The sequence below is a fragment of the Panthera tigris genome, chromosome B3 (genome assembly GCF_018350195.1).
Source record: "Panthera tigris isolate Pti1 chromosome B3, P.tigris_Pti1_mat1.1, whole genome shotgun sequence".
Taxonomy (NCBI): domain Eukaryota; kingdom Metazoa; phylum Chordata; class Mammalia; order Carnivora; family Felidae; genus Panthera; species Panthera tigris.
In genome coordinates, this window is record NC_056665.1 from 11,717,541 (window position 1) to 11,731,335 (window position 13,795).

General features: G+C 52.5%; 1 protein-coding gene and 1 long non-coding RNA gene across 3 annotated transcripts in view; one reads left to right on the forward strand and one right to left on the reverse strand.

Moving 5' to 3' along the window:
• Positions 1 to 2,178: 2,178 nt before the first annotated feature.
• LOC122239384 lies at positions 2,179 to 6,285 on the forward strand. 2 transcript variants are annotated; one of them, XR_006218402.1, is made up of 2 exons: positions 2,179 to 3,719; positions 4,100 to 6,285. It is a non-coding gene; the product is annotated as an uncharacterized LOC122239384 (long non-coding RNA). The 2 variants fall into 2 exon arrangements; XR_006218403.1 differs by having other exon boundaries at positions 4,495 to 6,285.
• The window catches only part of FAM174B (family with sequence similarity 174 member B), a 33,578-nt gene continuing 25,556 nt past the window's right edge, over positions 5,774 to 13,795 (reverse strand). Inside the window, exon 3 of the mRNA XM_042988129.1 lies at positions 5,774 to 5,856. Within this exon, the coding sequence (XP_042844063.1) occupies positions 5,853 to 5,856 (4 nt within the window). The 3' untranslated portion in view covers positions 5,774 to 5,852. The remainder of the gene's footprint in view (positions 5,857 to 13,795) is intronic.

Here is a 13,795-nt window from a genome sequence, read left to right on the forward strand (position 1 = left end):
AATCTCTCCCTCCCTCCCTCCCCCCCCCCCCACCCAACACTCACGGTGTGGGCAGCTGAGAACTGCCTCAGCCAAAGGGTCCAAGCTAGGTGCTGGGCATCCCCAGGCTGGCCTGCCTGACCTTGCAGCCTCTCCACGAGCGAGGGGTGAACGTGGAGGGATTCTCGAGGCAGAGCAATGTGCCCCTTGGGTAGCTTTCAAATGAAAATGAGATGATCCCATTTCTATAGCATACAATTCCGTTGTTCTTCACTTTCTATTCCAGAACGTGCCCAGCAATTATTTCCACGGATAGTGATTCCAAGTAAAATAAGGAGAGGAAAGTACACAGCTGCCCTCCAAGACCTCGAGGGACTTGGGAGGGAGAGTGAGGGCATCAGAAAACAAGGGCTGATGTCAAGGCCAGCTGAATCAATAATGGTCTCACATCTTATAGTGAGAGAGTCATTATAAAGAAAAACAACGCTATGTCAAAACAGTGGCAATGTCAAAGCACAACCCTACTACATCTTTGATTTCCAAAAAAAAAAAAGGAGACTGGGAAGATCCCTTGTGAACCCGACTCCAATCTAGCAAATGGTCCATCCTAACGGCATGGGCACCCAGAGCGGGCTCGTCATCACGTGTGGGCGTCCGCTGGTCTCCCCGCCATTGGTTCTCACGTTGCACAACAAGGCTCACAACAAGGATGGAGACCACACACACAGTTTTCCCCGATGCGCAGCCGGTGTCAGTCCCCCAGACTGGGCCCACCCGCTGCCGACGTCTGCCGCGTCCAGGTCAGGATTTCAGCAGAGGGTCCCGGCCCGCAGCCTGTTCCCCTTCTCTTGCACCCCCGCCTGGTCCGCATCGTGAGGGGCCCCGTGCACGCCTGTGGACACCGCAGCCTGCACACCCCCATCCCTAGCTGCTCAGCCAAGGTGTAGGCACACCAGGGGCCCAGGCAGGACGCCCGGAAGCCAGGGACATTCAGGGAGAGAATTCAACCGTGAGATCTGAAAAGGGAAGGTCATGGGCCCGTGAAGAGGCCACAGACAGAAGGGGGCCTTCCAGAGTGTGGGGTGCCTATTGGGACGTGTGCCTTTCAGTGTCCTTGACCCAGAGCTCAGACGTCTTAGGCCATCCCGCGAGTAAGCTGCAATGGCCTCTGAAGAGAAGCTCCCTGCCTCCTTCCCTCAGGGGAAAGTGCTAGAGAGCCCAGGAGACTCACAGCCCAAGATCTGTCCCCTTTAACCAGCAGACCCCGCAGTGACAAGACCTTCCTGATCCTGGTCCTCTAGAAGACCAAGACCATCCCCAGGCTCCCCACGTGGTTGGCCGCACTCCCAGGCTGTTAAGGCACTAGGCCAACAGGAGACTTGTTTTCCAACGGGGATCCCGGGAGGAGGAGGTGTGGCTCTCGATGGGAACAGCCCAGGGTCCGTGGGAAGGACAGCGGAACCCCGAGTGGGTTCCAGGAAGGACACCTGCAAAAAGGACTCTCCAAAGAACTGAACAAGAGAGTGGATGCAAACGCACCTGGCCCACAGGAGGGACTCGAACGCCTCTGGTGATGTGGCTGGCAGCAGCGACATTGTCTTGAGTGACTCTGTGCCAGGCACCTGCAGCGTGCGCTTTGCTAGATCATTCCTTTGATCACAACAATCAGCGGAGCTTTGCTCTCATATGGCCGTTGAGAGGAGTGAGGCCAGGATCCCCCAGCTGGTCAGCAGCCAGGCCAGGAATCGCACGAGGGTCCGTCCATCTGCCTCCCAATCCTCCTTCCCAGTCCCCACCCCCCGCCACACCACGCTCAACGCCTCAGCTGGTCTTCCTGCAGACTCTGAGGAGAACCCCCCACACGCCTACCTGCCCCCAGCTCCCAGGACAGGCTGGAGGTTAAACAACGCGGCCAAGACTCCAGGCCCCCTGCTTTGCCAACACCCTAGAGCTCTCTGTGTTCCTGTCCCGTGTGCAAAGCTCCTGGAAAACCCATCCCCAGGAGGACGAGCTTGCAGATAAGCCAACCAACCACACCCAGAAAAGTGTCTCACCTCAGCACATTTTTTTTAAGTTTATTTATTTTGAGAGATACGGAGACCGCGCTAGTGGGGGAGGGCAGAGAGAGAGGAGAGAGAGAGTTCCAAGCAGGCTCCACGCTGTCAGTACAGAGCCAGACGCGGGGCTCGAACCCATGAACCTGTGAGATCACGACCTGAGCCGAAACCAAGAGTCTGATGCTTAACCGACTGAGCCACCCAGGCGCCCTTCACCTCCGCACATTTTGAGTACAGTTTACAAGGAGACCCACAGCCAGCTACTTGGTGGACCAAAGACTCGGGTAGCAATATAGGGTACGGCTCACAACCACCTGAGTCTGTCTGGTTCCCAAAAATCATGCAAAATAGACCCTGTTTTCACTACTGTGTGTGTGTGCCCTTGAGTCCACATCAAGTGCTCTTGAATTCACTCATAAAATCACAAGAACGTTTCAAGATGCCAGCACTACCAGGCCCAAGGTCAGCCCCGGCCCCCACCTGTCTCAGCAGGAGCCATCTGGGGGGCTTCCTGGGGGAGACCCTTTGTCTGCACTGGGGGAGGGGGGGCTGCAGCAGACACCTCCCCAGGCCCCAGAGCTCACTCACCCCTGGCCCTGGCGGTTTCAGAGGATGAAACCACCTGATTGCCTAAGACAAGACCTAACCCCGAGCCCTCAGAAGACCCAGGGAACTGTTAGTGGGGAGAAATGTACGGAATACTGGGTCCTGCAAATTCATGGTTCCGGGGCCCTGGGAAGAGGTGTGCAGCGGGGAGGGGGCTGCAGGCGGCTCTGTCAGGGAGGACTGCCTGGTGCCGAGTCCCCTCCCTTGCCCTGCCCTCCCCTTTTCTCCAACTCCTTTCCCTCCCCTTCTCTCCTCCCCTCCCCTTCCCTCTTCAGGAAATGACACCACCAATGTCCACTCTGCTGACACAGTTGCCACAGTCTCACCGGCAAGTCTGGGGCATGGGCACACCCTATTCCCTCGGATCTTGCTCTTCTGGATCCTCTCCCCCTGATCGCACTTAAATGGTATCCAAACACAGGAATCCCACTGAACAGGGCAGGGAGGGGAGACAAGACTTTCAGGGACGATGTGCCAATTCCTTACAACACGTCATTTTGCAACAACGCCCCAAACTTTCCCGCATACCCCCCCCCACCTGCCCCAGCCACAACGTGAGAACAGCCATATAATGACTACGTCCAGGACAGCACACACGGGCGGTAGAGGGAAGGAGTTGATAATTATGAGTCTCCTTTCCCTTCATGCTTTCTGTAGGTACCGACGGCACACCGGGAAGGGCGGGTTTTCTTTGTGTAGAAGGGGGCGCACTGCGGGGGTTGATCCCCAACTGAATCCCCCAAAATAGAAGGTTAGGTGAGGTATCGGCCAACCCTGGGGGCCTCCTGCCGACTCTGGAACACGCCTCCTCTCTGCACCCCCAGCCCGGCCCCTCCCTGGGTGCCCACAGGACCCTACCCCACAGGAGACCCTCCGCCACAGCACCTTCCCTGCAGCCCTGCTGGGAGAAAGGACCGCCCCAGATGACTGCAGTGCAAGAGACACTCCCCCAGCTTCTCCAGAACATCTAAGGACAGCACGTGAGGACGGAAGCAAATAGCCAGCTTTCCTTCCTGGCGCTCACTCGGGCCGGCGGACCCAGCCTGGACTTGGCCCGTTCCTGCCCCTCCAAGCCAGGTAGGTAGTAGGAGGCAATAACAAGCCAGCACGTTCTGACACTCTCTTCTCTGGAGACACCCCCAAGATTCTCCAAAATCCCCGCGGCAGCTCCCAGGAAATGACCAGATGTGCCTACACGTACGTGCACAAACACCGCACGCCCGCCTCTCCCCAGCACCATTCCCGTTCTCAGCTTTTCCCTAAACCACCAGGACCAGGTGCCTCCCCCTTAGCCCCCCGCCTCTGCCCTCCTCCAGGCCTTGTGCCCGCGCCCCTGATCACCAGAAGGCACCTCGCTGGCCTCCGGCTTAGAAAACATCCAAAGCGACGCACGCATGGGTCATGCCAAAAGGGTCGTTTTTTGGTTTGTTTTTTTTTTAATTTTTTTTTTATTTAAGAGCCCGCAGTGCTGCAGCTCTGGAATTGGGAAGGTCATTCCTGGCGGCCACACCTGCCAGGCCCGGCGGAAGGCACCTGGAAGGCGGCACCGGGGTTTCTGTGTAAGGCGGAAGAATCCGGCTTCCCCGCACAGGGTTCCAGTCCCAAGGTTCAGAGGGCACACAGCTGCCAGGCGCCGGTCCCACTGAGTCACCGCTCTGGCCCGAGAGTACCCTGTGGGGGGAGAGGTAAAGCAGGCCCGCCCCAGGGACAAACAGGGCGGAGAAGAGCAGGACGAAAGTCAACAAAGGACATGCGAAAGAGGGAACAGAGGCACAGCTGGTTGTACAGGCAGGCTCTGCACCACACCCTTGCCCCAGCAGTCTCCCCAGACACCCCCCCCTCTCTCCTGCAGAGGCCATCGCACCGTCCCGATAGCCAGGGACTGGGGAACCCGTGGACCCCGCAGCACTGACGGCCCTTCTCCGGAAACTGAATAACCTGAGAACAGGCGAGTCAGAAACGGCTACGGAGTTTTCACCCACAGCGGTGGTACAGGCCATAAGCAGGCAAAGTGCACGAACCCTGCAGAATGCCAGAAGAGAGGGGATAAAAAACGCAAAACCCCTCTCCAGAGAGAACAGAATCCCAGAGCCCCAAAGGCACTGCTCAAGCAGCTAATCTCAACCTCGGGAAAAGAGCAAGACAGAAGGTCTCCATCCACCAGAGAGGTCAGCCCAAGGCCCTGTTTCCGGAAGCCAGCACATGTCTGGGCACACAGCTCTGAAACGAGCCAGCCCCCCCCCCAAACCCCTGATCCACACCTTCAGGAGGGGCCTTCCTGCTGTCACCTCCTGAGTCCCGGTGGGTGTCCGGTCCAGCCTGGCCTAGAACAACTTCAAACGTGGTCCCCGACACTGTGCCTTTTTCAGGCAACCAAATCCCCATCCCTCTGAATCACCACGGTGATTTTCTAAAATTACATTTCCAAGCCCCAACAGTGTAGAACAGGGCAGAGAAACACACGGAGGATGTTACTAACCAAAGGCTGCCTCGTGCTGTCTTTTCCTCCCAGAAAGGGAGAAGTTATTTCACATGTGCACACGCGTGTGCACACACATGTATGCATACACGCACATACATATAGGCTTTTCCCTGATACACAAAATTCTTTGTGAACTAGCTATGTCTAATTCTGCTGGACCCGTTTTTTGAAAAAGGAGAGAAAAGGAGCCACAAACACCAGTATATTTCTGCTAGGGCTGGCTGGCTCTAAACATTTCAACTTTGAACTTTCACATAGCTGTCACCAAAGGCCAGAACTTGGCCAAACCCAAAAGACCACTGAAGGGTCAGACGTCTAGAATGTCGTAGATCCAGGAGAGCAGAATATCAGAAATTAGAAGCTGAATATCCTCTAGGCTTTTTTTTTTTTTTTAGGTTCCTGTTAACTTCTGATCTCTTTACTTTTGTGAACAGTTGCCTTAAAGTTACTTTGTTTAAGTCAAAATGTTTCTATCCCTTGCCCCGTAGCAAGACAAAAACCCTCTTGAGGAAGACAGGGTGACATTTTAAAGGGGCATCCAGAGGGTAGTAGAGGCGACTCTCCTGCAGTGATATTCTGAGCTGATGTGCGACACACACAACTGTGCCAGAGTTTCATAGTGTTTGTTTTGGTTTCAACATCTCAGACAAGACAGCTTCCAGATCCTTCACATCCCAGGCTGCAGCTGACCAACGTTCCACAGGATGCCAACATGCTGGATATAGATTTTACCTAAAAGAAAAAGAAGAACCAGTCAATGCCCTCGGCAGAACCCTGCATCCATTCTGACCCTCACAGTCTCTACCCTATAGGTCACACTCACCCAACCACAGGACCTTTGAACATGCTATCTGGAAGGTAACTCCTTCCGTTCCTTCAGCTCCTTGCTCAGGATCCTAGCTCCCCATGCAGACCCCCTAGTACAGAGCTGCTTTTCTCCTTATACTTCTCCTTCCTAGCAGTGCTACTGGTGTTTACTCCAGGGCTCCACAAAATTTTTCTGTCGAAGTCCAGACAGTAAACATTTTCGACTTTGTGGGCCCTACATTCTCTGTGGCAACTACTCAACAACACCCCTGTGGAACAAAAGCCACTGTGGATAATAGGAACATGCTTGAGCATGGCTGTGTTCCAATAAAACTTTATTTGTGGACACTGAGATTTTATTTGCAAATTTTTACAGGTCATGAAACGGTAGGCTTCTTTTAATTCTTTTTCAATCATAAAAAATCAGTCTTGGCTCACGAGCTGTACCAAAACCAGGCAGACAGCCATATTTAGCCCATGGGCCATAGTTTGCAAATCCCTGGTTTATGCAATTATCTGATTCATGTCTGGCTCTTGCTTAGGCTGGGGGCCCCTTGTAGGCAAGACCCATGTCTGAGCTCACTCACCTTTAAACCCCCGGCACCAACCACAGTACCAGGAGTGAAAGAAAGCCTGGAACCTAAATCCACTCAAGACATCATCCGAAGAGACTCAGGAGAGGAGGGAAAATCTGTGAGGTCAGAGCCACCAATGTCCTCTGCTCATGTTTGATCATGGGCATCAAAAAATCATACATGTAAAAATAGTGGGGATTTAGGAGAATTTACAAAATAATGAATTTCTTTTCATAATGTTACATGACCCCAAATATAAATATTGCCATCATCATCAGGTAACTATTTTCTAAAAGATAACAAACATCCTATTTTTAGGAAATACACACTTAAGTATTTGCCAGAAAGGAACATGATATATGTAACTTACCCTCAAATGGTTCAGGAAAAAAAAAAATCTGTTATGTACACACACACAGAGCCATCATAAGGTGACTGAGGTGAAACGTTATACCAGGAAAATTTGGGTAAAGAGTTACTATTTTGGGGAGCACCTGGGTGGCTCAGTCGGTTGAGCATCCAACTTCGGCTCAGGTGATGATTTCACAGAGACTTCAAGTCCCGCATCTGTGCTGACAGCTCAGAGCCTGGAGCCTGCTTCAGATTCTCTGTCTCCCTTGCTCTCTGCCCCTCCCCCACTTGAGTTTTGTCTCTCTCTCCAAAATAAACATTAACAAAAAAATGTTTTAAAAAAGAGTATACTATTTTTGTTTTTGCAACTTTTTTTAGGCTTGAAATTATTTAACAAAAACTTTCAAGAAAAAAAAAAAAAAGCAGGGGCTCCTGGGTGGCTAAGTCGGTTAAGCATCTGAGTCTTGATTTCAGCTCAGGTTGTGATCTCACAGTTCACGACTTTGAGCCCCACACTGGGCTCTGTACTGACAGCACAGAGCCTGCTTGGGATTCTCCCTCTCCTCTCTCTCTCTACCTCACCCCCACTGTCTCTCTCAAATAAAAAATACACTTTTAAAAAAAGAAAAAACACAAAGATACACCCATATTGGCCACTAGGATACCCTACACAGCAGACTGGTGGGCGGAAAAGACAAGTGGCCACAGCCGTGTCCAATCTGTGCAGGGTGGCTTTTTTCCAGCATCCACATGCGCCCTCCTCCCTTGGGCTGGGGAGTGGGGGCTAATCTCCCCCAACTGACATCCACGGAGCCCAGATGCTCACCCCCACTCTACAGATGCAGCCTGAGGACCTCAGATGTAAAGACTCCCACCAGGGCTGCCCCCCTCCCACAAGAGTCAGGCTACATCCACTGCAGGTTCGATGTAGGGGGACCAAGGGACTGGGGACCGAGCTTTCAAAGCTTCCAAAGACCAAGAACGGGACCCGAGTGAAGGGACTGGATTCCCAATGGCTCCACCGAAGCGGCCGTGCCTAGGAAGGGGAACAGACTTGGGCGCTGGCCTGCCGAATCCGGGAGGAGCAGAGCATGAGGAGTCACAGAGGCACGGACTTCACGTAGGGCACACAGGCCGGAGACTCACCTTCTGATCCGGGGACATACATCTCAGGGATGCCGCGAGACCACACCCAGGGTCGTCCGCCAGGCCCCTGTCTGTGCCCACGCCCCCGGGCAGCCGCGAACACCCCTGTGCTTATAGAATAAATGTGCTCGAAGGACGGGGCGGGCGCAGGGGGCCCCCCATGAATCACCACGCTCTGCACAACTACTCAGCCCCTCCACAGCACAGTGGGACAGGGGGGAAAGGAAACAACAGAGTTTACACACACCTCCCGAGGGGAGCAGTCACCCTGGGTGCCTGCGATCGCCCTCAGGGGGGTCACCAGCTCTCCAGAAGGAGGCGAGCCCCATCACAAGTCTGGGCCGTGGGGTTGGCTTCAGACTCTCCGGTGACGCTGTGACTCAGGAAGCTCCAGGGGACCGTGGACACAGACACTAGGGCTCTCTGTTTCATCTCCCTGCCTCCCCAAGGCCATGCAGATTTGGGGTTCTCCCCCGGAGGGCCCCGTGGGGTGGGGGACGGGCTCACGGCTGCAGCTCCCCCGGCTCTCCCTCCACTCGCTCAAACCTGCACACATCACACATGCTGTCAACTCTCCCCCTCACTCCTCCCCGCCCCTCAGTCTGCCTTGGGGTGCTTCCTTTCAAACCCACCATGAGTTTCACCTCCTCTGGAAAGAGCTTCCTGCCCCGGCGAGGTAACCCTCCTGGCTGTCCACAGCACCCCGTTCTTTCCTCCCAGCGGTTCCCAGGTTTCTGGCTGTCGCTCCCCAACCCCTGCCCCAGTCTCAGCACAAGCTCCCGGGGCACAGGCCAGGTTCACCCAACCTCACTCACAGTGAATGGAATTAGCAGGCTCGCGAGCCGGACACACAGAGGTGGGGGACGCGCAGAGATTTCTGGAAGGACTCTCTCAGCCTCTTTCTCTCCCCCAGAACAGCCAAACTGCTAACAACACTCCTGCTTCATCAAGAAGAGAGACCCGAGAGAGTCTCAGAGCTGAGCTCCCCGCCCTCCCTGGCAGCTCCCTGAGAAGTGAAGACACATTTGGGCTCCATACCCCATGCTTATTCCTTTCAAACCTTCAAACATCCTGTGCAACGACACTGGGTTGTAACCATGTAACCATCCCGGAGAAGGAGAAGGGCGTGTCCCAACCTGTCTGTGTCCAGTGCTTTGTCTGTCAGCAGAAAAAAGCCCTTGGGGCACCTGGGTGGCTCAGTCAGTGAAGCATCCGGCTTACGGCTCAGGTCATGACCTCAGGGTTTGTGGGTTCGAGTCCCGCATGGGGCTCCGTGCTGACAGCTCAGGGCCTGGAGCCTGCTTCGGACTCTGTGTCTCCCTCTCTCACTGCCCCCCCCTCAAGAATAAATAAACATTTTAAAGAAGAAGAGCCCTCAACACACAGGGTGTTGCATCTCTGCACCTGTGAGCACCCTAGCAGCCGACCTCTCCGCACAGCGGTCCAGGACACCTCAGGGAGGTGAGGCGAGGACCACCACTGCATGTCAACCGTGCTCCCGCTTTCATCCAGGACACCAACCACAGTAAGGAGCAACCAAACAACGTGGCCAGCTTTTGCAAAAGCATTGCTAAGATTATTTGTGCTAGGTTTTGGGTTGTTTAGTGGGTTTTTTTTTTTCCTTTGTTCTTTTCACTTGATTCTTCTGTAGCCCTATAAGCTCTGCTGTGTGTGTGTGTGTGTGTGTGTGTGTGTGCGTGTGCGCGCGCACATGTGTGTAGGCAGGAGACAAGTCACATTCACTTAGTGGTAAATTTTCATCGCCACGCAAATTCCTGTTGGTATAGGTTCTCTGCTCAGAGACCTAAAACTCCAATCTTTTTACGGTGCATGATACCTTAGCGGAGGACTGCCCCCAGATGGCCAATACTGCTCTTCAAAGACACAGAAACGTCCCCTGACATGCCCGTCTTCCAGACAGGAGCTCAGCCTGTACAGAAGAGGGCTGGCAGAGCATCGTCCAAACAGGTAGGGGGGTGACCCCCTGCTGTCGTCTGAGGTCCAGGTGGGTTACTCCGGCATCCTCAGGGGAACCTGTGGGTCGCTGATTCCTTCCCGGCCTCAGAAGCTCACCATACCCCATCGTCCCTACAGCTGCCCACATGTTGACGCTCCTAACAGCTTCGTTCCTCACTCTAGAACCTTCGTTCCAGAAGACGAGAAAGCAGGGAACAGAAGGGGCATTTGAGCCCGACCTTCAAGAAGTCACTGCTCTGGGGCACCTGGGTGGTTCAGTCCATTAAACATCTGACTTCAGCTCAGGCCATGATCTTACCGTCCATGAGTTTAAGCCCCGTACGGGCTCTGTGCTGACAGCTAGGAGCCTGGGGCCTGCTTCAGATTCTGTCTCCCTCCCTCTCTCTGCCTTTCCCCAACTCTCTCTCTCTCTCTCAAAAATAAGTAAACATTAAAAAAAAATTTTTTTTAAGTCACTACTCTGTGCTTAGCAACTTCCCTAAGGTGTCCAGGACTCTGAGCCCCAGGCTCAGTCTAGCACAAGTAAGTCAGTCTGCTTTCTCCTGCTCCCAGCCTTGCCTCCAGGGGCCTCTTGCTGCAAACAGCCACCTAATGCCCTTTGTTCCAAAGACAAGATGCCAGGCACAGCGCCTGGCATCCCAGCGGAAAGCTCATGGCTTTCTAATGAGATTCCCACAGGAAGCTCTATTCACAAGAGGGTGGGAGGCGGGCACTTGTAGAATGCATGCCTGGATTCCCACAGGCCACATCTTTTCCAAACCTAAGAAGCAGAGGGACGTGGCACGCAAGCTTGGGCGGGAGGAGCAGTGGGTCTCCCCAGCTCCCAGCACCCACCTTTGCACCCCACGTGTCACAGCCGCCACTACCACCTACAGACAACCGGGAGGAAGGGTGGCACCTGCCTCGCCACCGGGGGACACGCCCAACGGGTGTCACAGGGGTCTCCTGTAGGAAAGTGGGGATGCACGAAGACCCAGAACATCAGCCACAGCCGCACGCCAGGCCAACCAAGCTCAAAGCACACACAGCCGGGGTTCAAACGCCTTTGGAAACATGGAACCATTCCAAAACCCCAGGGTTCTCTGCACTCCGGTTAGCCGTCATTTATTTCTTCTAATTAGCCTTTTTAAGGACAGAACGGGGAACGCATTTCCACAGACTTTGTTTCCCTCCACACCCCCGCCCCATCTGGCCCTAAACACTGGAGGTCTTATCTCATGGACTTGAACATCCCAGTTGCCCAGGAGCCTAAAAAGAGGGCTACGCACAGAAGTCAGGAAGCCCTGGCCGCCTTCTCTCCATTTCCTGCCGGGCTGATGCGGCCAGGCTCTGCGTCCCACAATGCCATCAAAGAACAGCACGTGTAATAGTATGGACCAAGTTACTGCCTCACTGCCCTCGGCACCGACAACACGATTTTCCTCTTTGCAGTCACTCATAAAATAACCCAAGGTCATAATTCAGCTGCATCGATTTAAATGCAGTCTGTTTCCCAGAGGGAACCCCAATATTTTGCTGAGCTAGGTCTAAACAGGAAAGACAAGTACCTGTGAAGAGATTATCAGGGGCAGACAGAGAAGTTCTCAAAAAACACTAACCCGAACATAAAACTGGTCTTAAAATTCGTGTTCTTTCAAACTTATTGACCTATAAAGTTGTTTGTAACATTCCGTCCAGGTGGAAAACTGTTCCAAAGCAGCACGTGTAACACGGTCCTACTTCTACAAAAAAAGAAAATTCACAGATATGTACTCACACACACTCTAGTGGTTACCGTTAAGTAGTGAGATTACAGAAATTTTATTTTTCCTTTCTCTTCTCTGTAATGTGCATAGCATACATGACATCTGTAATAAGGAAAGCTGTCACTCTCAGTCTTCCTAAATGGTCGGTCATCTCTGGGCCTGAGGGCTAGAGCAGTCTTGTGTCTGGTGACCAAGCTCCAAGTTCGCTCACATCCTGGTATCATTTCAACCACAAACAACACAACCAGGAGCTGCTTGAAGTTCGACAGACAGGAGGATAGTGCCTGGTGATGAGGAAAGCCTGCGGGAGGCAGCTAAAGTAGATTGTTACAGAATAAACACTGGGGCGCCGGGGTGGCTCAGTTGGTTACATGTCTGACTCTTGATCTCAGCTAAGATCTTGATCTCAGGGTCATGTGTTCAAGCCCCATGTTGGGCTGAAAAACACAAAAAAAAGAAAGAAAGAAAAGAATGAAAAGGGGACCATGTCTACACGATTCAAAGATTAAAAAGATAGTAAGAGAATGCTGTGAGCAACGTTAGGACAATAATTTGAAAACTTGGATGAAGTGGAAAAAATCCCAGAAATACGACCCATATCAAAACTAACCCAAGAGGAAACAAAGACTATGTAGTCCTATCACTGTTCAAAGGACTGAACATCAATAGGTTTTTTTTTTGTTTTTTTTTTTACTCTTTGCACACAGAAAACATCAGGATCCGGTGAGTTTCAGCATGTTCTACTAAACATTTAGGAAACAAATATTTCTAATCTGATACAAACTGTTCCAGAGACACAGCAAATAAGGAACCTACCCTACCTTGCTTTATAAGGAAAACGTGTCTTACTAGTAAAACATTTACCAAAGCCTGACAAAGATATCACAAAGTAGGAAAAGGACAAAGCAATCTTGGTCACTCAGACAACCAAAGAAAGCCCTAAATAACTATCATCAAAGCGACGTGCATGACAGGATAACACAACGACAATCAAGCTCCTTTTGTTGCACAGACGCCAAGTTGGTTTAATATCAGAAAAATCTAACACAATTTCACCACCTTAACAGATGGAAGGTTAATAAACAGTATGACTGACCCTCTCAACAGAGCTAGAAAAGGCATTAAAATAAAATTTGACATTAGCAAACTAGGGACAGCGGGAACCTTTGCAGGAAAGAAATTCTACGAAACCCCACAGCTGCCACCACTCTCAGTGGTCAGCATGGAAAGCACACACTTTAAGGTCAAGAATAATGCAGAATGTCCATCGCTTCTATTTAACAACGATTTAGAGGCAGAGGCACCTGGGCGGCTCAGTCCGTTAAGCGTGTGACTCTTGATTTTGGCTCAGGTCGTGATCTCACAGTTCAGGAGACCAAGCCCCGAGTGGGGTCTGTGCTTGGGATTCTCTCTCTCCCTCTCTCTCTCTGCCCCTCCCCTGCTCATGCTCTCTCTCTCTCGAAATAAATAAAGAAATATCTTTTTAAAAAGTCACCACGTGCTGAGGGGCCCCATGCACTGCTGTGTCATGTGGAGCTGGAGCCACCCGCTATGAAAGTGGCCAATGACCTACTCCAGAGCATATGCTCTGAGACCCTGTGTCTTTTTTTTTTTTTTAATTTTTTTTATGTTTGTTTATTTTTGAGAGAGAGAGAGAGAGAGCACGAGCTGGGGAGGGGCAGAGAGAGAGAGGGAGACACAGAATCCGAAGCAGGCTCCAGGCTCCCAGCTCAGAGCCCAACACGAGGCTCAAACTCATGGACCGTGAGATCATGACCTGAGCCAAAGTCGGATGCTCAACCGACTGAGCCATCCAGGCGCCCCTTAGACCCAGTTTTTCACCTGTTCTTGCCCTTGAAACAAACCAGGGAGCATACTCAGACTTTCGTAAAAGCAAACGTGAGGCTCCCGGGTGGCTCAGTCGGTTGAGCCTCCGACTTCGGCTCAGGTCATGATCTCATAGTTCATGAGTTCGAACCTCGAGTCGGGCTCTGTGCACACAGCTTGGAGCCTGGAGTCTGCTTCAAGTTCTGTGTGTGTCTCTCTCTCTGCCCCTCTCCCCTGCTCACA